Genomic DNA, 27,047 nt, shown 5'->3' with positions numbered 1-27,047 from the left:
TTTAAAAGCAAAGAAAACACAAAGACGAGAGAAGTCTCATCATTTGGCTCCCTTCTTCACTGCGGCCTTGGTCACCTTGGCACCGGTTGGGTCCTTCTTGTCAACACTCTTGATGACACCAACAGCAACGGTCTGCCTCATGTCCCTGACAGCGAAACGTCCCAACGGTGGGTACTCTGAGAAAGTCTCGACAACCATGGGCTTGGTTGGAGTCATCTTAACCATACCAGCATCACCATTCTTCAAAAACTTGGGCTCCTTCTCGATCTCCTTACCAGATCGCCTGTCAATCTTGGTCAAGATCTCAGAGAACTTGACTGCAATGTGGGACGTGTGGCAATCGAGGACTGGGGCGTATCCGTTACCGATCTGACCAGGGTGGTTCATGATTATGACCTGGGATGTGAAGTTGGCAGCTCCCTTAGCTGGGTCATCCTTGGAGTTAGATGCAACATACCCACGCTTAAGATCCTTCACAGCAACATTCTTAACATTGAACCCAACGTTGTCACCTGGAAGTGCCTCCACAAGAGACTCGTGGTGCATCTCAACAGACTTAACCTCAGTGGTCAACCCTGAAGGAGCGAAGGTCACAACCATACCGGGCTTGAGCATACCGGTCTCAACACGTCCCACTGGCACCGTTCCAATACCACCGATCTTGTAGACATCCTGAAGTGGGAGACGGAGGGGCTTGTCAGAGGGCCTCTTGGGCTCGTTGATCTGGTCAAGAGCCTCAAGGAGAGTTGGTCCCTTGTACCAGTCAAGGTTGGTGGACCTCTCAATCATGTTGTCACCCTCGAATCCAGAGATGGGGACGAATGGGATTTTGTCAGGGTTGTACCCAACCTTCTTCAAGTAGGAAGACACCTCCTTGATGATCTCATCGTACCTAGCCTTGGAGTACTTGGGGGTAGTGGCATCCATCTGAGATCAAGATAAATAAAACACATCTGTTAGCAAACAAACCAAAATAATATAAGAAGTAAACAAGAAAACAAGAAGTTAGCTCACCTTGTTACAGCAGCAAATCATTTGCTTGACACCAAGGGTGAAAGCAAGAAGAGCATGCTCACGGGTCTGACCATCCTTGGAGATACCAGCTTCAAAACCACCAGTGGTGGAGTCAATGATGAGGACAGCACAATCAGCCTGGGAGGTACCAGTAATCATGTTCTTGATGAAATCACGATGTCCAGGGGCATCAATGACCGTGCAGTAGTACTTAGTCGTCTCGAACTTCCAGAGAGCAATATCAATGGTGATACCACGCTCACGCTCGGCCTTAAGTTTGTCCAACACCCACGCGTACTTGAAAGACCTCTTGTTCATCTCAGCAGCTTCCTTCTCGAACCTCTCGATCACACGCTTGTCAATACCACCAAGCTTGTAGATCAAGTGACCAGTGGTGGTCGATTTCCCAGAGTCGACATGGCCAATGACCACGATGTTGATGTGAAACTTCTCTTTACCCATAGCTGCATGGCAATACAACACGATCAAACCATTAGAACAAGAAGAAATAAAATCATTCAAAACACAATACGGATCCATTGACTTGCTACAATCTATGAAAATAGAATCAAAGATCTAGCGACAATACATTAAATCTAACTAAATATATAACATGATCAACCATACGCATCAAAGAAATGATTCAATCGCACAAATCAACAGATCGCAGTACGATTTCATCAGAATCATAATAATCTAACAGATCGATGAATACTCAGATCTTAAACTCGAACAGTTTAACAGCTTCTAGCAAGCGATAATCACAGTCAACATAGAGCTTATCATAAGGATTCTAAGCAACGGAGATATAAACAATAATACAGAAACAGCATCGATAATTCTAAGAAGATGAGGATCGTAAATCTATAGAGAGAGTTTGTTCTCACCTGCAAGTAAGAATCTGAGAGGAGGACTTGCGGCTACGAAGCTGAAATGAGAGCGCACCCTAAGACTGAAACTAATGAGGTACTTTTATAGCTACCAGCTTTAGGGTTTTCGCGTTTTCTTTGTGGTTCTAGTTTTACCAATTTGCCCTTATGCGTTTTGGATCTTTTTTTTTTTTTGAAAATTCTTTTCTCCAAGTGTTGGGTGCACATCAGTGCATGCCTGCAACTTTTTCAAAAATTGAGCATTTGCTATTCAACACAATATGAACAAATTGATTCCTCAATTAAATAAGAACAGTTAATTTTCACAGCGAATTTATTTAAGACGTGTTTATAAACAGTCAACTAAAATTAAGGTGATTTTAAATAAAGAATTGATTAACTCTACTGAATGTTTTATAATTAATATACATATAAATGATAACTACAGAATCGGGATTACCTCAGATATTGGCATATAGTATCACATTCAAGGTGTGTATACGACAACATAATAACATTTCGTTGGGAACACAGTAATATCGGAAGTAAATTGTTGTATACGCGTACAAAATCAATCTTGGTATGCAGAACCACCCTAATCAAATCACGGTTTTAAAACCACTATGTAAGAACTAAATTAAGAGGGAAGCACATGTTCAAAGACTAAACAAACACATGTAAGCCTTTAGTTTTTGATGAAAGCCATCAATATTATATTGCTAAAGGACGATGCTCTCTTATGTGGTGAGCTCCGGGCAGAATATTGGAGACTTGGGTTTCAACATCATTCTTCTTGAGGAGTAGACTCAACTTCTCTTTTACTTCTCCAAAACTCAATGACTTCTCTGGATATCTCCCACTCAGGGTCATCAGGGAATCTAACCTCCACTATTATAGATCGGCTTTTCTTAAACTCATATCTGAGCCAAAATCTCCTAGTTAGCTAGATGGGTTGCTACAATCAGATTATCATATACCAATAAATTCATTTTTGTTGGAGATAAACCTGAATAGATATCCTATTACATGGTGCTCGCAGAAAACAGTCATATTATCATCTTGTGAAGCAGAATTTATGGCTGCCACTGAAGCTGCCAAAAAAAGCAATATGGCTGCAAGAACTATTGGAAGAGATCACCGAACAATCATGCAAGAAGGTGATGATATGTATCGACAACAAGTCAGCAATAGCCTTAACGAAGAATCTTGTATTTCATGGACGCATCAAGCATATTCATAAGAGATATCACTTCATAAGGGATGTATCAAAAATGAGCAAGTAGAGGTTCAACATGTACCAGGCGTGGAACAAAAATCAGACATTTTAACCAAATCACTTGGAAGAATAAAGTTCAAAGAGATGAGAGAATTGGTTGGAGTTCAAGACATAATTAACTTCAAGTTTAAAAGAGAGAATGTTGGAGATAAACATAAAGTTAACTCGACCTCAAGTTACACCAATTCTAATGGAGATAGGATTAAGATAGTTTCTTAATGAGTCTAGGAAATATAATCTCTCAAGAGTGTTGCATACCTTTGAGAGTTTTAGAGATTGTGGTTTAGAAGCTTAAGGTTTTTGAATGTTTTCTTAAAAGGGATTAATAAAGAGAGTTCTTTATTTTGAGTTCTTATACAATCTTTGAGACTATAATTTCCAAGTGAGTTCATTTCTCTCATACCATCTCAAACGAGAGGAGTACTTAAAAGGAATATTGTGTAGAGCAGACCCGTCCCTTGCTTAAGGCTGGTGAAGCATAATTAGGCCACCAAATAATAAAAAAAAATGAGGCCACATAGCTTAAGTATGTTTAGGTTTAGGTCAAGTGACTTGACTTATTAGTTGTAAACATCGTTCTTTCTCGTAGCGTAATAGAGATTTTATCACTTTTTTTGTTTTGATTTATCATTTTGTTTTGTTTGTTTATACTCTTTTTTCACTCTGTTCAACCATATATCTTTTATTCTGCTTTTACATTTCATTCTTTTTTCATTGTAATTTTTAGTTTGACTAATCGTTTGTATAAGGTTTTAAAATTTCCAACCATTTTCAAAAAATTTACTAGTATATTATCATTACCAAAATTAATAAACTTCAAGAGGCCAACATCTTGTTTAACTCATGCATTTAAAGCTTGAAACCAAATATAAGTAACATAAACATCTTTTTAGGGATGATTCACATATTTTATATTGTTGTTTGCTTACAAAAATGTATTAAATTAATTAAACACTATAAACAAAAATATATAGTTAAATATTTAAAATATAAGGCCACATTTAACTAAAATGCTTTAAGCCACATAAATTTTAGGGACGGCACTAGTGTAGAGTCAAAGAGTAGCTAGTATACATGTGTTATATGCTTTTGTGAATGGATGTCTCGAAAAACAACAACTACGTTTGTGTGAATATTGGTTAAAGATTTCTTCAGGACTAGGTTTGGTGAGATCCATTTGACCACTATGGATCTCATTTTACTGTTCGTTTAGAAAGCTACCTAATTTCCAAACAAAAATAAGTATTGATTAATGTTGATGTTCATACCTTTATATATTATTATTTTTTTGTAACTTTCATACCTTTATATTTCGAAGAACGTTGATGAAAGTCATAACAATGTACGATTGATTAGGGACGTTGGGATTGCAGGTCTAAGTATTTCTAAGACCGACCAAATAAAATATTATTGTACAATTATCATTGTGCACGTACGATTAATTCTGGTCTTATCGTGTGAAACTTGTATCTGCGTTTTACGTTGATATTTTCCTCTTCCTTTCCAAAAGTCTAGGTACACAGTTCTATAATACTTTTTAACATAATTTTCCTATCATATTCCGATGCTTACATCATATTTAAGTGATTAAAAAGTAATCACCGGGTAACTGTTGTATTGATGGAAGATATATATAGAAGTAGCGTAGCATGTAGATTATTATTTTGTCCCCGGTATAAAAGAAGAATTCCACGAAGTATTACATTCTAATGTTGATTAGTTAGAAGTTAAGGTGGTCATATAATCAATGACATGGTGTGCAAATAAAGAAGTGAAGAAATGAGCCTAGCAGTGACGTGATGTCTACGAGTTTGTATGTCATATCACGTTATGATCTCTTCCGTGTCTCCATGGTAAGCATATGAACATACATTAACATGAAACTGTATTTATATAACACATACAGAGATTTAACTGATGTCGAAACAAGAGTCAGATCTTATATCTCCATATTTCAGTTCCTATAGTAAAAAAGCAGATCGGTATCCAACAATTAAAAAGCTTATAAAGAGAGTTATGAGGATTGGATGTCTTCCAAATATGAGAAACATATATCTCTGGAGGAGGAAGAGCAAGAAAGTTACGAAAGCCAATGAATTTTCGATTCCAGTAAAAGACGAAGATAAATTGAAAGAGACCGAAGAATTCTGGTTAGGAGAGTATGTGGATAGCAAGTCACAGATACACGATTCAAGCACTTCCATCAAGAATGAGAGCTTGAATGAGAAAGAAGTAATCCATTCGGAACCTGGAGATGAACTTTACAAGTTGATATATGATTCAAGCTCTGCGAACAAGAACGGTACACAGGCCAAGCAAGAGTCAATCCAAGATCAGGCGATACAAGAATATTATGGAGGTACGCATATTTCACATAACATTTTAACCATAGTTGATAGCCATTGTTAATTAGAGTTAGAACCGTATATATCACGTATATAGAATATAATAGAACAGAATAGAATACGATTCTTATCCTTACGAGATAGGCTTATATTTCCATTCGCGAAAGAAAGTACAATCTTATATGATATTTGTTGAAGGCCTATGCATAGTACTAAATATGATTATTGATCAGAATTCATAATAAAATGTACGGTTAGCTAAAATTAGAAAATGATTTAAATTCTTACATAAGAATTAACACGTCAAATAAGTTGAAAAAAAAAAGAATTTACTAACACGTCTTATGAAAAGAAATAGAAGGGGTACGTACTTCACATGAAAAATACAATTTTTTTTTTATGTTTGAATATTAGAAAGAGTACAAACTATTTTGAAAAAAAAAAGTTGAAAATATTTATGTATGTGAAGTTCAAATAAAATGAAAACGAATGTTCTTCTAGCTAGTAAACTTAAGTTTAGGGGTTAAAAGCTCATAGTTTGAGTTAAGAAAAATAGGGAGTTGTGTTAAATCTGAGATTTGAATGGATCTCTTCCGCAAGTACAACTACAAGCATTCAGCTGCGACGGCCTAACGGCAGAAAGACGTGGGACAGTGAGTGATGGATTCAATAAGGTGAAGACGTTTGATTTGAGAGGAGTTCAAAGTAGCAGCAGCACTGCAGCAAGGGAAGAAACACAATTGTTTGGCCCTGATTTTTTTCAGTCAACTAATCTCATTCTTCTTTGATTATATGTATATCATACTCAGACTCTCTCCGCGATTCTTATTTTTATCTTGTGGGTATTTTATTTTTTTTTTTTTTTTTTGCGTATGTCTGTCTTAATTTCGATCGTCTGCTGCAATTTCCTTAAATAAAACGTTTTATTTAAATAAAATCAATATATTTACTTAAAATTTAGAATGTATATATATCATAAATTGTAACTATTTTTAATAGAAATTGGCTTAGGATCAAGAACAAAGCTACTAATAAGGTCCAAATAAATCTGTTCTTAAATTTAACAGGGATACATTATAAAGTTTATCGTCTGTAGTGTATGCATCATTTTGTACATATGAACAGACCTTATGTTACAACAAGCATAATAAAACACTATGCACTCCCAAGTGACTTTCAAGTAATGTCTTAAATCCAATATATATGCGAACATGATTGTAATCTGATCACTGAGAGACTGACATTCGCTGATCATCTTAGGACACAACCGGGTACGATGCACATGTCGCGATACCTGCAGTTCAAGAACGAATCAACAACATATATAGAGAGAGAGACCAAATATGATAACATCTGAAATTCTGATTATCTGTTAACATCGTCTGATAATGGTTTAATGAGAGTTAAAGAACGTACCACACATGTTCTTCCCCATCTCCATCTTGAAGTAACCTTTGTCACCCCAATCCGCTCCCCATGAGTTCTTTATAAGCCAATATGGAACACCGTCTTCAATTCCATAGCCAACCGCCAAAACAGCGTGGTTCACGTCCTAGTGCCACATTTGAGAAAACGAATCAGACACTAACTAACAAGCTAAGATTAGTCTACATGCAACAGTATTAACATTTTAAGCAGTTTGAAGAACGAAGTCTCACCATTGGAGTCTGCCCACAGTGACTATCGCTGTAAACTCCGCTCTTGTAAAGCCGGAACGAGTGTATAACCTCGAATGCTATGCTTACTGGTCGTACCAATCCAACCGCATGCTTCAGTTCATCTTCAGCACCCTGTTGTCGTTGTTTGAATCCTCATTACACATTACATATAATTTGTAAGGCAGGCAAGATCCAAGAATCCGTAAAAGATGCTTACCAGAGTAATGTTGACCGAGTCAAGGACTTGTACACCGACGTTCTCAGATGAATATTTGCAGGTTCCATCTTCACCGGTGTAAGGATAAGCTTCCTCCGTGTCTAGGCCACCGTTGGATTTGATGTACTCAAAGGCTTGGGAAGGAAGGCCACCATTGCAGCCATAGTTGTTGAAAGCTCCAGCACAATCCACAAGCTGCTGCTCAGAGAGGGATATTCCTTTTCCAAATGCTTGGTGATAAGCCGCCTCAAGCGCTCCAGTAGTACTACAGAGCAGAGATAGATCATATGAGTTATCAATTTTTGTATCAAGAGATCCCACAAAATTTTCAAAATATATACCTGAATGTCCAGCAAGAACCACAACCTCCCTGGTCTTTGACTGGGCTAACAATACCATCTTCTCTCCAGTCTTTCTGCAATTACACAATTTTGAGACTCAGAGACAAATTAAAGAAAAAGGCCTGCAGCTAAAATACGTTTCTTTAAGCTGAAAAAAAAAACAGGAACTGAATGGTTTCAGACAGTGCAGCAAGAATAAGAATACTGGAGGACTTACGGTTTCAGGAAGAGCTTCTCCTGTGAGTTTGTGGCTGCCCTTTAGAGTGGCAGAGCAGTTTTGAGCAGCGCCAAGCTTGGTCATTTGAAACTCTTGCCACGTCATATCAGCAAACTCTGTATGTATTCAAGAGACAGTTAGCAAAGTTCAAATTTTAATAAAATAATAAAGAAGCAGAACAAATGAACTTTGATGCTACATATTCACACGCAAACTACTCTCTCGTGCTCATATACTCCAATCTTGAGACACGTGAAGCAAAACATATATAAAAGTCATAACTTAAAAAAAAAAAAGTTAAACGTAGAAGCTCCCAAGACGGATAAAGGTTATTTATTTTATATATCCTTTGACTTGTTTCCACTCAGATACTACTTTCAAAACGTCACACAGCTTAACCAGTCTCTACCAAAGAGAAGATAGATAATATAAACTTACGATTGAGACCGAGTTTGTAAGACAAGCCTTTCTTATTAGTGGATCTGATCAAATCCAGATTCTCCTTGAATATCGAGAACCTGAGCTTCATCTCCTCCGCGTTCTCGTACCTCTTCCCGTGCCTGTGAGTGAAGCGAGCGAAGGAGAGAACGTGGCGGGTTTGTCCTAAGATCTGGACAACGGATTCCTCTACCTCCAGGAGACGGTCGGAGACCATACGGATCGGGTTTGACTCATCGAATCCGATACTCTCCGCCGTGGATACAGCGATGAGGATCAGCAGAACTGCCGGTGGTAAGATTGTTCTCACAGACATCATTGTCTTTCCTTTTTGTCTCAACGAACGCTTCTGCTCTGCTTCAGTGGTTTAGCTAGAAGAGCGATGTGAGAAGAGTACTAGTAGAAGACGGAAGAGGGAGAGAGATAAAGAGACGGGAACGTTATCGGGACACGTGGGAGTTTGTGAGTGGAGAGTTGTTGTCCTATATACTTGGACTGTTGACGTGTACGGTGATGTCATTTTATACCAACAACAAAAATCAATCAATCATAGGCTTCATGATTTTTTATTCAAATACGGGAATATTGCAAACTAGTCCATGGATTATGGCCTAGTTCCGTTCAGAACCCTTTTTATTTATTTTATACAATCACATCCTTTGACAAAAGTAGATAACACAAGGCACCCTGGTCTAAACCGATCTTTCTTGTCAGATATGCAACCAAGATGAATAAAAAGTACTTGTACGACGTTTGTACACAAGGATTGACGTTGTTATAATAGTTTTCAGACTATTTTTTCTTCTTTTGACTGAAAAGCCTGGGAAAGTAATTGTCTTTTTTTTACGCCTCATTCTTGATGCTGTTTTTGTTGCTTTGGATTGCTCTCAGGTCAAATGTCTTCACTTTGTTAAATTCATCAGCCATAATGGCGCGCTGTGGTTCATCGGCATGGCCGCCTCTCTTGAACTAAATTTTCCTAATCTTTTCCATTTTTCATCATCTTTTGTATTTAATACAAGGAGGTTCCGGGCCGAATCTCGTCAAAACCCCGAACCCGAAACCACAACCATGTAATATTAGTTTCATCATCAATGAATACAACATCATGAAATTTATCATCTGACTAGACAAGTGACTTACATTTCCGAGCCGCTTTTTCTTCTTTCTTAGTCTTCCAGTTGCTCTTCCATCGATATATGCATCCGAGAGTTGGAAGACATCCTTTTCTCGTTTCTTTCTTTGTATTCTTCTCCATGTATCAAAGATCTTTCGTTTTTGTGTTGTAACGGAATTATGTATAAAGAGTAGAGATAATATTTGACTCTGTTGGGCTGATTATGCTACAGCGTGTACTATGTTTACCAAATATATAAACGGTTTCATGTGAAATGTGTGTTATGAAGAGATAACGAATATGTCATGAGATACGTAACCGCTGACGACTTCATCCTTGCTTCTGATTAATTCTTTCTTTGGTTGATTATATTCATTTAACAATTAAATTTATCATGATTTGATCTTATTATCTTAAACTGAATATATGTATGCAAGTAAAACTGACATATCATATTGAACGCGTTAACGACGACGAGTTCGTTGATTTTTTTTTGTGTGTGCGCTTATCTTCGTTCTTTGGCCGGCATGCAATCCTTTTGTTATTTACCTTTTAGTTGTATCTTGGGATATCTCAGTGAGCTAAGGACATACGCATGAATCTAGTTAGTATCAAAAAAAAGAAAGATTTGAGATATCTTTAGAAATATTAGGTTTTGCATTAAACCATTTCCATCTATTTAATATTGAAAAAGTGTTTTGAGTTTTGACGTTTTCAAACAGCTGTTTTCTCAGATTCTTGTGTATAAGCTGCCCGCAAGCCAACCATACTAGATACAGCCAGTTAAGCATAAACATAAACCAGCCTTTTAAAAGATTATACAGGAAAATGGAACATGTGTCTCTTGCCTTAGTTCAACTAGCTAGTTGATATCCCATCTAATATATACTAAAGATTCATACAATGGTGACAAAAATCTATTTGGCAATACACAAAGAGCGGATACTGGGTTTCCCATAACTTATTTAACTTTGTTCCCCTTTGGCAAGCATTGTATCTAGCTGCATTTCCGTATATTAATTATAATCGTCAAAACCGAAAAGTTCTGAGAGAGAGAGTTCATGAAGCTAACACGAAACAGAATAAACTATAAATTACTCTTTGCTATGACTAATTTTATTGATTAGTAATATGAAATATTTAATATATTGACGACAACTATATGATAGGAGCCGGAGGGATCGTGTTGAAGATTTATTTTAGGAATAAAAAAAACAGTGTTGCAAAACATCCAAATGGATTTGGGATATAATAATTTGTTTACTGTTGAGATGACTTGCATTATTTTTTATGAATGATTTTCAAATTCAGATTCTATTTTCGAATAATAAGATGATTGATGTATAGATAGTTTTAGATGAATTAAAATATTACATAACAACATTTGTTTATGGGGACTCAGTTTTTGCTATTTCTAGAGAGAGACCTTGGTTTATGAGAGATTTCAATGAAATAACATGCTATCCTCAAAGAGAATTGGAGGCAAGAGAAGAGAAGGTCTGATACCTCTTTTTTGCCTTTTTTAACCAAAATGATCACGGATTGTGGCAGGCATACTTGAGTTTCCTTATACGAGAAATCAAATGTCATGGGCAAAAAAAAAGTTGTGGTTATGTTTGGTGTCATTTGAACCAAATTTTAGGAAATGAGGATTGGCATGAGAAATTTTCTCACATAAAAGTTCAATATCTTCGTATGCGAGGTCAAATCATCGTCCAGTACTTGCAGATATCTTGTCCATACCAGCCAGAAAAGAAAAAATTTCAAATTTGATAAACGGTGGAACTCACCTCACATACCATCTAATCCAAATATCATGGAGCATATCTCAAATTGTAGGAAAGCTGTAAGACAGTGGAAACGACAGAATGATTTGAACTCGAAAAAGCAAGTTGAAGATGTTAAAGCGAAGGTGTGTAATCTCTACGCAGACAATGATGCCACAACGGAAAAAAATGAGCAGCTTTACATGAATTGTCTTATGCTCTGAAGGTAGATGAGCGATATTGGAAGCAAAATAGCAGATTTGTCTCTTTTTTTTTTTTTTTTTTTTGCTTAGAGATTGTGCTGTTGTTATTGTTGCTTTGAATTTCTCTCAAATCAAATGTCATCACTTTGTTGAATCCATCAGCCATAGTTGCGCGCTGTGGCTGCTTGGCACATTTGTATTACTTGTATTGAGAAACTCTATATTGAGAGGAAGCTTATGATAGTTTTAAGTTGTTTTATTCATATTATTATGATAGTTTTAAGAACTTGGGAAGTATAACTAATCAGAATTTGTATCATTTAATGGAACGTAAAGTTTTTCCAAGTTTTTACAGGGTTACACAAAAATTAAAGCAAAATAATACGGAACTTTACAAAGTTTGACAAACAAAAATAAGAAACTTTGACTAATTCTTAACGGGTTACACAAACTTGCATTGATTGCAATGATTGATTTTTTTTCTTTACTTCTTGTATTGGTTGATAATGGTTGATTTTTTTACGTAGCGTCTTTCTCGCTTTGCTCAACTCCAACAACATTTTTCCATTATCACTTTCACCGTTCTTCTCCCTTACACCCTTACCAACACTCTCTTTTTCATCTCTACACAACCTGAACCACCATTTTTCTCACTTTGTTCCATGTTTCCACCATCAGAGATTGCATGGTTTCACTTTCCTTCTCTAAAAGCTGAATTTGAAAAAAAAAATTAAGTATATCAAATTAAGCCATCATTATAAATTGCACATAGTAATACTGAATTATATATTATAACAGTTGAAATTATACTAAGTTGTACAAAGCTTTATACTTGCACTTAGTTTCACTAAGTTATACTATTTTGGGTTCGTTTTTCTCCTTTCACTGAATAATTCATGGTTCATTATTTTTTCTGAGAAAGATTCGACGTCTCTTATTGAAAATTTTTTTTTTTCTCCAGTGATTAAAGGATGAAAGGAGAACAGTGGGATTGAAAAAATTATTTATTTCAAAAAAGAAAGAAGAAATAGGAAAAATGAATAAAACCTAAAATACTTAAGTCAATTTTGGAATTTTGAAGATAATGAATGCATTGACCAAATGGATATTCAATTAGATTGAATAATTCGCCGGGTTAAACTATAATTATTTAAAATTTTCTCTGATTTTACAGTCGTTTACTCTATTTTAATTTAAATAAATATTTATTAAAATAGGAAAATAGACAAAAACATTTGAAATTGTTATTTTTGGCGTGAGGAGTATACGAGACTTTGATCCATTCTGGACCTCTTGATTCAATGGATGATAAAAAATGTTTCTCAAAATCTGCCAATTTCTGTAACAAAGAACCCATTCTTATCCTTGGCAATATGTTTACACCTCCGATAAATTCTTAACTTGAATTAAAGCATTATACAAAACAACTCGATGCTTTAATTTTGTTCTGGATTGATTCTATAAACTGGGTATATTATTTCCTAGCTTCGAAGAAATGGTTAGGGTCTTTCTTATATCATTTACAAAAGTGACGAATAGGTATATGTCCATATAACACGGTATTAGTTAAAGACAATAAAGTAAGAGACGCAGCTACATTCTACCCACATATTATATAGAAAGACTGAAATTGTTATTACTCTTCCCATCTATTATATAAAAAAGATTCAACTTGTTTTTATTTTAACCGTCTATAATATCATAAGACCCAAAATGTTTTGAGTCTAACCATCAATCATATAAGAGAATATAATAAGATTTAAATTGTCTGTATTCGTCAAGATTTTAGTCGTCCATAGTTTACTATTTCATGTTGTAGCTCAGGTGACTCGACTAATCGTTATTATATTCACTAATCAGTATAAGAAATCGTATAAATAAACGGCAAAGCAAAGCTTTAGTGAGCAAGCTGCAAGGTTGCAATCATATGCCTCCTTTGTTATCTCTCTTCACTCTATAATATTTTCTATTTTTAGAAAATGAATTTTTGTTGTTTCTGTTTCAAAAAGAAGAAGGTTTGTTTTTTCAATTCCCAGAACAAAAATTTAAGAAATTTACATTTCAATGGCTTTAAATTTATATATATTATGTGATAAGGGTTAATGTAGCTTATACTATGAACTGATTATTTTAATTGCAGGAGACTGTACCAGATGGGGCAAAGGAACCAGAAGTCAAGATCCAGCAGCAAGATGAAGGCAAACGACCTATTAACATAAAAAAAGCAAGTAAACCGCTCAATGGTGATGCCAGCAGCTCAAACGGGACAGCATCGCAAAATTATAGTTTCTTGGAGCAGGCAAAAGGTGTCGGGGCGGGTGCTGCTGCGCAGGTGAACGCTATAGGTGTCGGTGCGGCTGAGAATGTAAAAGCTATCGGTAAGGGTGCGTTTAACCTTCTTCCTAACAATATAAAAGGGTATTTTGGAAAGAAGAACGATAGAAAAGAACCAAGGGCAGTGAAACCGCAACACTGGAAGGAAGAAGAAGAGATGAGACAAAAGAGGATCAGGCAGGAGAAGGAGGAAGAGAATAGGAGGCAACGAGATTTAGCGGAAGAAAAGAGAAAACAAGAGAAGATCAGGCAGGAGAAGGAAGAAGAAGAGAGGAGGAAACGAGCTTCGGAAAATAACTCAGGTGCTTGCATCATCTTGTGACAACACAAATCTTACTTTCCTCTAGTTTATTTTCATTTTTTTTATTTTTTGAGTTGGCGATCGGTTTGAGCTCCATGAACTACAATTTCATCTCATCTTCTAAAATAAAAGATTGTATCCTCATTTTCTCGTGGTACAGTTTTTGTTGATTAACAATAAGATATGTGTTAACCATCTGATGCGCAGAAGGAACCTCAATGGTGGCAGGAATCACAGGAAGTTTGTTGAGCGCCATATCCACAGTAACAAATGCATCTGCGCAAGCACTAGGAGCCGTACAACGAAGTACATCCACGCAAGCACAACGAACAGGAGAAACAAGTACATCAACGCATACACAAGGAACTTGGCGACCAAGTACATCAACGCACGCACAAGGAACTTCGCGACCAAGTACATCTACGCAAAACCCATATTCATCTCAAAGAGGAAACACGACCAGTTGAAAATAAAGGGGAGAACGGCGGGTATTCCAGTTTTCATGATAATGTTTCGAGTCCATGAACTAAAAAATTCATCTATCTACTACAATAAAGTTTGTGTCCTTATTTGCTATTGTATTTTATCAAATGTTGTATTTCTATTGTTTTGTGTGCCTTAAGACTTGATCATCCAAGTTATGGTTGTTGAATGATATCCTTGTGTTTGGTTAACTAAAATCGAGTGTTCTTCAGTTCAATAAATAAATAAAATATATATCGAGTCTTCTGAAAATCATTATGAATACAAAGCTCATGTAATTTGATCAATGATCATTGACGTTTGCGTGATATTATAGCAATTTTGTTTCGAGTTTTTCTTGCTTCTCTAGCAGATACATAAACAAATGAAAGACATGCTAGTATCGTTATACATAATTTAGCAATCAGCTCGCGCTTAGACATTTGCATACAAAATGAATGTAGTTTTGTGTAATTTTTGTAAATGATTATACATATTGATGAAGTGCAATGAATACTGTTTAATCGCAACATAACTAACATATATGTGTACCCATAGGAGTCTGCACATTTCAGTAGCCGATAAAGAAGAACATATTCTAAAACGAGTTGAATAAGGTAAATGGTAAAAAAAATGTACATTTGGATTGTAGAAATAGTGTATTTGTGCATAGCAAAACCTTGTTTTACAATTTAGCCACAAAATCACGTTTTCTCGTAAAAATTACAAAATCATATTTTCTGTTAAAATCATAAAATTACTTTTTTTGGAGGGTCAAAATCACAAAATTGCATTGCCTATCAAAACTGCAAAATTATATTTTTTTTTTTGTAAAACAAAAACCATATTTTTTGCCGACTCTTTAAAATAAAGTTTGTCGTCAATATTGAAAAATTATGTTTTATGTCAAAATCGCAAAATTGAAGTTTTCGGCTTTACTTGATTTTATGAATGGGAAAATTGAATTTTGTGATTTTAATATGAAAATACTTTTTTTTTGCAGTTTAACAGAAACATTATTTTATGATTTTGATGAAAAAAATGCGATTTTGCGGTATTTTATGAAAAACATGATGTTGCGGTTTTGGGTGAGAAAACATAGTTTTATAGTTTTGGTAAGAAAATGTGATATTGCGAGTTTGATGAAAAACCTTGATTTCATGGTTTGGTGATTGATTGTTCTAGTAAGTGTTAAAGTATCTTAGAGTGTCGTATAGTTGTGATAAAAACTCAAAGTATGTCATCAGTGTAAACCACGTGATTTAATTGTATTATTTTGTAAGAAATCAGAACATAGCATTGGATAAATAGAGTTCGCCCTAGAAGAAATCTCCCAGGCCCGGTTCCCGATGTGCGCCGCTCGGATGGATCTGCTCCGCTCCACCGCCGCCGTTTAGGTTTCTTCCTCCGAAGAAGCTTCCTCCTTCATGTTTCTGATGGCGACTGCTCCTCTCCCGCTGCATTCCAGGCCTCCTCCGGATCCACCACCGTGTAAGTTTCCCCCGCTGGGATCTTTCTCTCCCATCGAGCCGCTGGAACCACCAGACCCTCCAGATGCACCTGCTCTTCTTCGTTTACTCATCAACTTATCCAGTGTATCTCCTCGAGCGTTAGCCCAAACCCTAGATCTGGATTTTCCAGTTTCGACATCTGAGACCAGAAGTGTTCCTCTCCATCACAGTGATATTGTAACTTGTCTCTGTACCATTATTGCCAAGTACGTGGTTGCCGCTAGACTTCCCTCGCCAGAGACACCATTGCTAGCTTATATTTCTCTATGCGGTAACTTCTTCCCAACTATTGGTTCCTTTATGATAGTTGAATCCACCCTTTACTCTGCTATAGAGTGTTTGCTGCCTGCTACCTCCTACTCTGCTATAGAGTGTTTGTTTCCTGTTGCTTCCTTCTACTCTGCTATAGAGTGTTTGTTGCCTATTACATCTTGGTTTCAGATCTGTCTAACTTTTTCTAGAGTAGAATACTTAATGTTGAATTGCAGATTTTCAGCTTGGTTGTGGTTTCAGATCTTCATTATCATCACTCTTATGAAACCAACTTCAACTTCCATATTACCATTGTTTTTGTATCGTTGCTGCTCATGTTTTGCACGGTCAGCCTTTGGATTGGAAGATTGCTCTACAGATGATTTGTTCTCTGTATTGTTCAAAGGCTCAGCATCTTGGTGTCATATCGCCTCTGCTATTGTAGCCAGTATTACGATTGTTATTTCTGCACTAGTTGCAGTACCAATCACAAGCACTAGTTCACTGATTGTGTTCTTTGTTTTCTATGGCGTCATTCCACTGCTTAAGCCTAGTATTGTCGAGATACTACGACGTTTCAGCAATGTTAGTTGTTTATGTATAATGATTGCTTCTATCTTTGTGTTTTTGCTTGTCTTTTCTTGCAGCAAAGTTGTTAGCCAGTATGGCTTTGTTATCATCTTTGTAAACAATTCCTCTTCTAATGGAGACTAGTTATTTATAAAATGTTGTTTGATAAAAAAAAAAAAAATTGTATTATTTTGAATTTGTGAGTTGTAACGTAGAAAAAGAAAATAGATAAAATTTCTCAAAAAAACTTCAACACCCTTGGATTATCTTACATCAATCAGTTTGACGGCCGCGAGGGACTCACTCACCCTTTAGGCTTTAGGTTCGTGAAAAAAACCCTAAACTCTCCTCTTCTCTTCTTCCCTTCCAAATCTCACGCCGGCGGCGAAGCTAAAACTCTTTTAAGCCTCTAACAGAGAGGATCGTGAGCATGGCGGAAGGAGCTAACAACGGGACGAGGCGCCCAAGGCCGAACCTACTAATCACGGGGACTCCCGGTACCGGTAAATCGACGACGGCTTCTGCTCTGGCGGAAGCCACGAACTTCCGTTACATCTGCGTCGGAGATCTGGTCAAAGAGAAAACCTTGCACGATGGTTGGGACGATCAGTTCGAGTGCCACGTCATTAATGAAGACCTGGTGAGTGAGTTTGTTCAATCTATCTTTTCAGCTACTTCGGTTGGATTTAACTTTTGAGTAATTGGTTAAATCTTAACTCTTTAATCAGACAAATAGGGAATTCAATTCGTTTACTTAGCTGTTATTGTATTTTTTTTGTAACATTTGATAAGGTGTGTGATGAGCTTGAAGATATAATGGAAGGAGGAGGTGTCATTGTTGATTACCACGGCTGTGACTTCTTTCCCGAGCGCTGGTTTGATCGTGTTGTCGTCCTTCAAACTGAGAACTCTGTCTTGTATGACCGTTTAACCAAGAGGTCGGAATCTAAACCCAATCCTTTATTCATCGAAAGTGTTAGTTTTAGTTGTTGTTTGGCTTTTTTAACATGTTTTGGTTTTGTCCTCAAATCAAACCAAACCAGGGGTTATTCGGGAACCAAGCTTGCTAACAACATTGAATGCGAGATCTTCCAAGTCCTGCTCGAAGAAGCAAGAGATAGTTACCAAGAGGAGATTGTCATCGCGCTGCAAAGCGACACCATCGAAGATATCTCCGACAATGTCGCAAGTTTGACTGAATGGATCACCTCATGGCAGCCCTGAGACAGTTGAGGATCATCATACTGAAAAAATTGATGATCAATGCATCTTCAATATTTACAAGCTTCATCTTATAGTAGTGTCTTTTGATTGTCTTGCTCGCAATTTGTAAACTCATATTCCGAAAGACAATGCAGCTGTTGCAATCAGCTTATGTATGTTTCCTTTTGGTACTTAATAAAAGAAAGCTTTTGTTGTCGTACCCATCATGGTCATGGGTCAATATGGTATGGTATTAGTCATTAGTACGGAACTCAGTTTAATCACAGCCTGAGCTCAAAAGTCGAGTTAGACAAGTTTGGTACAGTTAAACTTGAGGCAAAGTATGAGTCTTTCTCTTATTCAACTAGGTTAATCTTTTGTTGTCGTTCTTATTTCTGAAACATTTGATTATAAGATTAGTTTATGATCCTGTATTGTTAGCAATTGGGAAAATAATCTTGCAAAGTTTGTAACTTTTGATTTTCAACTGCATGCCTACAAGTTGTTCGATAAAATGACTCAATAAGAACAAGTTGCCACTGTGTATGTGATGATACGTGAACCTTTTTTTTTCCTTTTTGTGGTTCAGGTGAAGCGATGCTGGCGAAGACATTTCTTCAGAGAAATGTCCTTGTTTCGAGGTGTCTCTCTTCAGTTACTTCAAGTACACTTAAAGTTGGAGATGTTTTAAGAGAAGCAAGAGTGTACTCAAGTGAAGACGTTAAGAGCTATGCTGAGGTAAGCCATGATTGGAACCCACTTCATTTCGATCAAGAACTTGCCCGTAAAGCCGGTTTCGAGAATCGCCTTGTCCATGGAATGCTTGTGTCTTCCATGTTTCCCCGTATTATCTCTTCCCATTTTGTAAGTTCTCTAGTTTATTTTGCATATGTTCATTATCCACATGTTCTAATAGTGCTTCTATACAGATTTACTGAAACATATTGAGTCTTGTTGGTCTTGTTGCAGCCTGGAGCCGTATATGTATCTCAGACTCTACATTTCAGATCACCTGTGTACGTAGGGGATGAAATTCTCGGTTTGGTACAAGCCACAGCTTTAAGAGAAACCAAGAATAAGTACATGTAAGCTAACTTATTAAACCTATTGAAATACAAAAGGTTTTAGTATTTTGTTATTAAACCTCATTTCTCTTTGTTAGTGTCAAATTCTCAACAAAATGCATCAAGAATCACAGTGAACTTGTTGTTCTTGATGGTGAAGCTACTGCAGTCTTACCAAGCCTCGAGTTGCTACAACCTAGTTCTTCAGAACGATAGAAAACAGATCTTTCAAGGTAGCAAGTTTTTTTGAATTTTTTTTTTTGTTTTCTCAGTTTCAACATCCTTTTGATAATTTTCATAGTTGTTAAGGATTCTTTGCCGTGATATATTGTTTTGAATTTTGATATTCAAAATTTTTTTAATATTAAAATTTAAACTTAAACCGATATTTCTGTAAAAGAAAAAAAAAATTAAGTTGAGATAATATATGAACTAAACACCACTTATTTCTCTAACAACATCTTGAAAATCTTTAACTACAAAAATTTACGACTCTTTCTCAATGAGAGAAGAAAGATAACGAGAGCTATGGAAAACAGAGGACTCCCTCTAAGATCAATCATCTCACATTCTCTATGGATAACACTAGTTGGAATCCTTCTCTTCAGTCTCTCCACCACGAGAAGACACAACTTTGGTTACACGAAATTCTTTTCGATATGCGGAACGTTACTCATGACCATACCTTGGATCATCCAACTTCTTGTCACCTCTGCTGTCATATTACTGCATAAGAGTATAGGTTACAACCTTATGTGGGTTGTTCGGCCACAAAAATCATCTAAAGAGAATCATCATCCCACTAATGTCGTCACTATCTCTTCTTCTTCTCCATCATCTCCTCTTCCGTCCGGCCAGGCTCTCAAGAACGGCGACGCGGGTGAGATCGTGATTAGGATTGTGATTCCAAGAAGTCCAAACTCAACTCATTTGGAGATTGAAGGAAGAAACAACTCCAAACTTCTTGCAAATGGATCACCTGTTTCTTAAATGTGACTACTCTCTTCTTGTTCTGTTTTGGTTCTTTTTTCATTTCTCTTTTCTTTAAAGACTATGGTCTGAAACTTGTAGTGCTTACAAGTTTTGTGATATTTCCGTTGTTGTACGTTTCCATTAGTAATTGAATCAGATTGCTATTTTATAATTCATATTTAAAACTCTATTTGAATCAGATTGCTATTTTATAATTCATATTCACATTCATATTCACATTCCTTTTTACTTAGTTTTTCTTTTTCATATGTGATTGTGTGATGGAGGAGAGGCTGATGGTGCTAAAGAGCTTCTTGAAGTGAAAACTATAGCCACTATGAGATTTAAAAAGGGATGGTAGTTGAAAGCTTATATTCATTTTAAAGGAAAACAAGATGATACAAATTAAACCAACAGGGATAAGACTGAAGATTACTTTCTGACAAGTTCATTGATCCGAGACAAAGTGAGAGAGATACAACAATCTTGAAAGCTAGAAGATCTGCTTTCTTCTATATGTACATTTGGTGTTTACCTATGACTAACGATCTTATAATCCAATGTATGTCACCACGGCTTATTCTTTTGAAGCGGAGTTATCGACCAAGGAAGAAGCTATGGAGGAAGCTGACCAGCTACTTGAAGCTACAAGAGAGGCTGCATCAATCAAAACCGAAGAATGACTACTAACCCCTACAGTATATGGTGAAACATCAGGCAAAGGCAGGCTGTTATTTAAGTATAAGACCACTTGTTCCATCGTAGGCCTCGATTCCGGCACAGTACTTGAACATAGCAAACCAAGTTTCATAACCATCTCCACTTCCTCTTGTAAGAACTCATCTCCAAGTCTTGGGTCAACAGCATCAAGCAGTGAATCCCTTTTCCAGCACTCACAAACCCATTTGATCAGAAGCCGTTTCTCGCATTGCAACTGTGGTTCCACAGGTCTCCTCCCACATGTTACCTCAAGCATGAAAACACCAAAGGCATACACATCAGTTCCAGTGGAAGCCACCATATCAATCACTTCCGGCGCAATGTACCCTAAAGTTCCAACGGCTCCTGTTGGGTATGCATACCCTCCATGGTCATGAAACCTCGCCATACCAAAATCCCCTAGCCTTCCGTTGAACTCACCGTCCAACATAATGTTCGAAGATTTGATATCTCTATGCAGAACAACCTGATCAGCACCTGTATGAAGGTAAGAGAGAGCAGAAGCTATCCCTTTAAGAATCACAAGCCTCTGAGGCCAAGAAAGTACTGGTCTCTGATCATCAAACAAATGCTCGTCAAGACTACCGTTGGGCATGTACTCAGAGACCAAAAGAAGCTCATGCTTTCTCCTGCAGTAACCAAGAAGTGGAACAAGGTTCCTGTGTTTCAGACACCTCATGCTCACCACTTCAGACACAAACTGCTTCACACCTTCATCACCGTTATAAGACATTCTCTTCACAGCTATCTCTCGGCTTAGCATGAGAGTTCCTTTGTACACTTCACCAAAGCCTCCTTTTCCTAGAAAACCATCTTTGCTAAACCCTTTAGTTGCTTTGTATAGTGACTTGTAAGAGAATCTGTGCGCACCAAACTCCTTCTCCCATGGTTCGGTCACTTCCGCGTACTTGCACTTCCTGAAAAGATACACTCCTATGAGAACACCTAACCCCATGGTAGCCACAAAACCAAGCAAGACAATGGCCAGCTGATAAAGATTCTTGTGCTCAGCTCTTGGAGGTGGAACATCAGGGAGTCTTGACAAGTCAAGACTCTGTAAAGATCCTTTACTTGTGCAAAAACTCCAAGAAAGAACATACTGATAGCTTGTAGCTGTCCCTGTTGCAGCAGAGAATCCAACGAAAAGACTTGAACTATTAGGAAACACTTCTGTAAGATTGATGAGTTGTGACAACAGAGGCCGGCTTGGCTTCTCAACTTCAAGAGGAGCCATTGAGACATTGAGCAAAGTGTCTTCATATTCCACCCAAACCTGTATAGGCTTCCCACTCAGTAGGTTTATGCTTTCGTTCTTCCTCTTTATGTCTGAATAGTAAGAAGCTGAAGCTATTCCTACAGAAAGAGGACTGTGGACATCAATCCCCACATGGTTCTTGTCTATATCTTCAAAATCTGGATTCCAGATAGTGTCAAGCTCAACAGCAAGCACATCAGAAGAAGGGTAACCATTTTTGGACACGTTGAAGATCCCCAAGTACCTGGTTGATTCTGCATGTGAGAAATCTGTAGAGGGAGATACTACAAAGGCCATGCCATGACCACCTTCATGCCCTGGCTGAGGAACTAGAGCGCAGACAAAGTGTGTTGAGAAAGAGAGTGGTTTAGAAGGACTGAGCTTGATTGGTTTCTTGTAGAAAACATGAGCCATTTGATGATCTCCAGCGTTTGTGAGCTGTAATAATCCACTGGGAAGAACTGTTGCAGATCCATCAAGGTAAAGATTTTCTTGCTTGTGGAAGTTATCGTAGATAAACTTTATTTCTTGTTGAGATGATAGATAGATGAGATGGAAAGAAGAGAGCATCAGGATCTGAAGCAATCTACAAGTCATTGCTTATGTTGAATAAGAGAGTCTGCTGGATCTGTGTTGAAGAACATAACCTTTGCAAGGTGAAGAGAGGGAACAAAGAAAGAAGTGAGGCTTTGTGTTTTAGTGTAAAGTATTGTTTGTTTATCCAAAGGGAATATTAGTTAGCATCACCGTTTTTTTTCTTTTTTCCCTTTACACACTGGACTTCAATAATGCTATATAATAAACTAACAATAAAGCTTCATTTGAGACAGTATTTTAACATTAATGACTCAAGTTCAACCCAGTGAAACTACGCAACACTGCATGTGGGTGTAGCTAGAAACAATAATAACGGGTCAAACAAAAGATTAAACTCTAACTTTTGTCTTAGATCTTACTCAGCCAGCTAGCTAGCTTATATGTGCTGACCCCAAAAAAATCCTTAAAGACTGTACTTTACATATTTCGTTGGGCCTTTCCCTATGCAGAAACCAAAAGAAATGTCTTTTGTAGATTATAAGGAAGACAGGCTGGGAGATAGAGGTTACTTGCTTTGCAAGGCATTAAAGGTCTACGTTCGATTTCATCTTTATTGTTTTAGAAAGAAAATATGAACTTTTGTTTATTGAATTTAGTAGTGTTTTGGTTTGGCATGGTTGTTAGATAGTTTATTTTTATATTGGATCGAATAGTATAGTTTATCTGGAGTGAAATATCCATCCATATATACAAAAGTCATTTTAATATAAACCACATTGTGTAAATCAATGGCTGACATAATACACACATCATTAGCCACTTGTCACATGTATTGTCAGGTTCAGTTACTACTACATTTGTCGTCATTTGTGGGTGTGACAGTTATCAAATCGTCACATCATATGTTGTTTAACATTTTCTCTCCAATACATTCCAAGAACACCCAATCTCTTTCCCAAATCCCACAAATACTTATTATTCCGATTCATAACCACACACAGTTCTGGCTCATTAAACAAAACAGTTTCTAACAGAGAGTCATTTGATATCTGACCAGCGTGTTGAGGAATCATAATGCCTCAGGAGAAATCTCATTTCTGTACTTGGTAAAACAGAGAGGGGCAAAATAAACTAAATGTTTATAATCAATCATTAAGTGGATAAACGTTTTGCAAAGGGACAAACTGATTATATTGGAACAAGTGAGGCAGATTACACAACAATCTTGAGAGCAACTAACTCAGTTTGCTGAGATGAATGTATTATGTACCTCAGAAATTACCTCTAACTGCTGATGCTGTTAAAATTGGACTAAAACTCTTCTGTTGGCGACGTGACAATTTCAACAGTTGGTAAGGAATAAGGAAGTCTTGTAACTGAAAATTTTGTAACATATTCTCATTCATTACCATTATTTATTCTCATGTTTGACATATCAACACATATGTGGAAATAAACTCATGCAAGAAGAGAGAAAACCACAAAAGTTAGACAAACTAGCAGAATAATAGGAAGCTTCTTATGAGGAGCTGAAGAATGAGGAACTTCAACAAGTCTTTCGATATCAAGTCGCTGCAGTGATCCTCTTCTTGTGCTAAAACTCCACCAAAGAATATAGTGACCACTCACCGCGTTCCCTGTTGCTGCAGAGAACCCAACAAACAGTTTCGTTCTATTCGGAAAAATCTCTGAGAGGTTGATGGGATGTGACAAAAGAGGCCGACTTGGCTTCTTGACTTTAAGTGGTGCGATCGAGACACTGAGCATAGTGCCGTCATAATCCACCCAAACCTGTACAGGCTTTCCACTCAAGAGGTTTATGCTTTCGTTTTTCCTTTTTATGTCAGAATAGTAAGACGCCGGAGCTACTCCTATAGATATAGGATTGTTCACATCGATCCCCACGTGATTGCTTTTAGTATCTTTGAACTCAGGGTTCCAAAGAGTGTCAAGCTCAACAGCAAGAACTTGAGATCCATTTATTGACGCGTTGAAAGCCCCCAAGAATCTTTTTGCTTGTGCGTGGGAGAAATCCATAGAAGGAGATACTAGGAAGGCAATGCCATGACCACCTTCAATACCTTTCCTAGGAACCATAGCACACACAAAATGCGTCGAGAAGGAGACTGGCCCAGAGGAACTGAACTGAATTGGTTTCTTGTAGAAAGCATGACCGATTTGGTGGTCTGAAGCGCTTGTCAGCTGTAATAATCCACTGGGAAGTACTTTTGCAGATTTATCTAGATAAAGATTTTCTTGGGAGCTAAAGTTTTCATAGACAAACCTTGTCTCTTGTTGACTTGATGGAGAGATGAGATGAAGAGAAGAGATAATCAGGATCTGAATCAGCCAAGGAGCCATTACTATATAATAATGAAGCAGAGAGAGAGTTTGGATCTGATGTGCAAATCTTTCACCTCAAAACAATGCATCTTATAACCTTTCAAGCATGATACAAAAAATGAACAAAAATAAAATGTGAGCTTCTATTTTAGTAATCAAAGACTACCAAACTTAGAACAAAAGAAAAAGGAAAAGCTAAGAGATAGCAAAGGCGATTAGGGTTTTACCACCCTTTCGCCGCCGTTGGTCTCGCCTCACGTGTATCAACGAGAAGCTTCTTCCTCTCCATCCATGGCGCCGCTCGTAGCAGGTCCAGCTTCACTTCCACGCCCTCCCTCAGATCCACCAGATTCGAATTTGAAGGTTGCTCTCCTGTCAAATCCTCCAGATCCACCGGTTCCTCCTGACTCTCCGCCTGATACTTTATCTTTCACGGGTTTACTTCAGTTGTACGACCTTTGGGTTACAGTTACCGTTCCCCATAAGTTCTCAGATCCAAAGCTAAGTTTGATGATTTCATATGAACTGGGTTTGTTGGATCCGAGTTTTTCTCTGTTAGTCCCGACTGTTTCGGTTACATTTAGTTATGCTACTGTGGCCTTTGTTGGTACTTTTGTGGTCTATGTGTGGTCCTTTACTGCAGTATGCAGTTGTCCATTTACTGCAGTATGCAGGCTTCCTTCCACCTTTGCTCTAATGGCTTTTGTAATGATATGGCATTCTCTCCTCCCGTGGCAGCTTGGAGTGAAAGTTCTTAAGTTATGTATCTTTCCAGCAAATCTGGTTTGTTTGGGCTTTAATTGCCCTCCTTTCTCCTTTAAGGAGTCGTTTGTCCTCCCATATCTATCACTTGTTACTAGTGAAATTGTTATAGGGAACATTGTTTTGAAGATGGTTCTGTTTGAAGCAGAAGCGAAGATGTTTATCGTCTCTCGTTTAGATGGTGTCAACTATCTGACCGCTTTGACTATGGAGGGTTTCATCCCTTCCCTTTATTGTTTCGAAGAAGAATGTCAATTTGAAGAAGTCTTCTTGTTTGACTGTCCTCTTTCGGAGACAACGGTGGTTGAACTCGTGATATCACCTCTATCTTTAAGCTTTTATTTGAGTACTTGTTGTTTAAGCTTTCTCATTTGCTTGTCCAGTGTATTGGTCTATGCTTTGGTTTGTTTAGCTCTTTGTAGCTTTATTGTATCCTCCATTGATGGAGTTGAACTCTTTTAAGTTTCAATGAAAGTTGTTTGATCAAAAAGACTACCAAACTTTCTAATGTGGTTTATTTAATAACAATCAAAACGTGGTTTAGTTTTCAAAAATATTCACGATAGATCTCAACTTGAATCAGAGTAGACAACCGCGTCTGCTATAATATGGAGCTACCCTGAAACAATAGTATAATATGCACCAACTTGAAGCTATCTTAAATGGAAGCAGACAAAAGATACTATTAGAAAATAACATATTTTAAACATGGCCTTGACCTTCCGGTGTTTATCTGGGAGACCAAAAGGAAGAAGCCTAGGAAAGCCTGGCATATGCATGACAACTACGAACGTTCTTTAGAGGATGAATATGACAACTGATGATGGAAACAATCGTTAAGTCCTTCCTACTTTTAGGATATTCCTAATTCTGCTCAACAGTTGCACGAGAATACATCGTCACATGAACAACATACTCATATCACAAAAGCTAATATTGAAGAGAAACAGATAACCACTACAGCATAATACTTTCTTCCGCAACTCAGAGCGTATTTTTTCATGGTTCGGTTATGTCGCAGTAGGGGCCATAGCCAGTAGCCACACCAAGACTACAAAAATATTATTCTGGAACAGTTTAGTTCTATTAGACAACCTGAATTCTGCAGAGGTCTAATACATATATGATTGGTTGTGCTGCAAGGGTAGAAATTTTGTTGTAGAATTTAATCTATGTAATTTTGTGATATAGATGTGTCAATTAAATTAGGAAAAGAAGAAATTTATTTTTCTATAACAGTATATTTTCTTTACTGCTTACTAAATAATGATTTAGAAAATAAAATTGCTAAATTCTTTTT

General features: G+C 37.1%; 8 protein-coding genes across 9 annotated transcripts; 4 read left to right on the top strand and 4 right to left on the bottom strand.

Annotated features, from left to right (window-relative positions):
* Positions 1-32: 32 nt before the first annotated feature.
* LOC106371602 (elongation factor 1-alpha 1) lies at positions 33-1,938 on the bottom strand. Its single transcript, NM_001315606.1, is given in 3 exon segments — positions 33-927; positions 1,015-1,478; positions 1,902-1,938. Coding segments are annotated over 2 exon segments (1,350 nt in total). The 5' UTR covers positions 1,477-1,478; positions 1,902-1,938; the 3' UTR covers positions 33-39.
* Positions 1,939-6,536: 4,598 nt separating this feature from the next.
* Positions 6,537-8,827, bottom strand: LOC106371600 (thiol protease aleurain-like). The gene is made up of 7 exons (XM_013811678.3): positions 8,376-8,827; positions 7,938-8,053; positions 7,721-7,794; positions 7,380-7,644; positions 7,163-7,294; positions 6,921-7,056; positions 6,537-6,798 (listed from the first exon to the last, which is right to left on the bottom strand). Exons 1-7 carry the CDS (start codon positions 8,692-8,694, stop codon positions 6,761-6,763), a joined length of 1,080 nt encoding a protein of 359 aa, XP_013667132.2. The 5' UTR covers positions 8,695-8,827; the 3' UTR covers positions 6,537-6,760.
* A 4,536-nt stretch (positions 8,828-13,363) lies between these two features.
* Positions 13,364-14,827, top strand: LOC106369726 (ADP-ribosylation factor-like protein 13B). The gene is made up of 3 exons (XM_048743026.1): positions 13,364-13,476; positions 13,602-14,097; positions 14,304-14,827. Exons 1-3 carry the CDS (start codon positions 13,441-13,443, stop codon positions 14,561-14,563), a joined length of 792 nt encoding a protein of 263 aa, XP_048598983.1. The 5' UTR covers positions 13,364-13,440; the 3' UTR covers positions 14,564-14,827.
* A 2,334-nt stretch (positions 14,828-17,161) lies between these two features.
* On the top strand, positions 17,162-18,314 carry LOC106370384 (adenylate kinase isoenzyme 6 homolog). Its single transcript, XM_048743025.1, has 3 exons — positions 17,162-17,531; positions 17,684-17,829; positions 17,935-18,314. The coding sequence occupies exons 1-3, from the start codon at positions 17,322-17,324 to the stop codon at positions 18,113-18,115; spliced, it is 537 nt and encodes a 178-aa protein (XP_048598982.1). The 5' UTR covers positions 17,162-17,321; the 3' UTR covers positions 18,116-18,314.
* A 9-nt stretch (positions 18,315-18,323) lies between these two features.
* LOC106370383 ((R)-specific enoyl-CoA hydratase-like) lies at positions 18,324-19,541 on the top strand. 2 transcript variants are annotated; one of them, XM_013810398.3, is made up of 4 exons: positions 18,324-18,435; positions 18,684-18,958; positions 19,064-19,179; positions 19,257-19,541. In XM_013810398.3, exons 2-4 carry the CDS (start codon positions 18,692-18,694, stop codon positions 19,372-19,374), a joined length of 501 nt encoding a protein of 166 aa, XP_013665852.1. In that variant the 5' UTR covers positions 18,324-18,435; positions 18,684-18,691; the 3' UTR covers positions 19,375-19,541. The 2 variants fall into 2 exon arrangements, with proteins under 2 accessions (XP_013665852.1, XP_013665850.1); XM_013810396.3 differs by having other exon boundaries at positions 18,413-18,462.
* A 100-nt stretch (positions 19,542-19,641) lies between these two features.
* On the top strand, positions 19,642-20,306 carry LOC106370382. Its single transcript, XM_013810395.3, has one exon. The coding sequence runs from the start codon at positions 19,687-19,689 to the stop codon at positions 20,146-20,148; it is 462 nt and encodes a 153-aa protein (XP_013665849.1). The 5' UTR covers positions 19,642-19,686; the 3' UTR covers positions 20,149-20,306.
* Positions 20,307-20,471: 165 nt separating this feature from the next.
* Positions 20,472-22,908, bottom strand: LOC106370381 (putative L-type lectin-domain containing receptor kinase I.10). Its single transcript, XM_013810394.3, has one exon. The coding sequence runs from the start codon at positions 22,700-22,702 to the stop codon at positions 20,708-20,710; it is 1,995 nt and encodes a 664-aa protein (XP_013665848.2). The 5' UTR covers positions 22,703-22,908; the 3' UTR covers positions 20,472-20,707.
* Positions 22,909-23,521: 613 nt separating this feature from the next.
* On the bottom strand, positions 23,522-25,080 carry LOC125579212 (L-type lectin-domain containing receptor kinase I.9-like). Its single transcript, XM_048743024.1, has one exon. The coding sequence runs from the start codon at positions 25,001-25,003 to the stop codon at positions 24,101-24,103; it is 903 nt and encodes a 300-aa protein (XP_048598981.1). The 5' UTR covers positions 25,004-25,080; the 3' UTR covers positions 23,522-24,100.
* Between the last annotated feature and the right edge of the window lie 1,967 nt (positions 25,081-27,047).

This window comes from Brassica napus, chromosome A10 (genome assembly GCF_020379485.1).
Source record: "Brassica napus cultivar Da-Ae chromosome A10, Da-Ae, whole genome shotgun sequence".
NCBI classification, from domain to species: domain Eukaryota; kingdom Viridiplantae; phylum Streptophyta; class Magnoliopsida; order Brassicales; family Brassicaceae; genus Brassica; species Brassica napus.
Note: the sequence above shows the minus strand (reverse complement) of the source record. Positions and strands in the feature narration are given on the sequence as shown.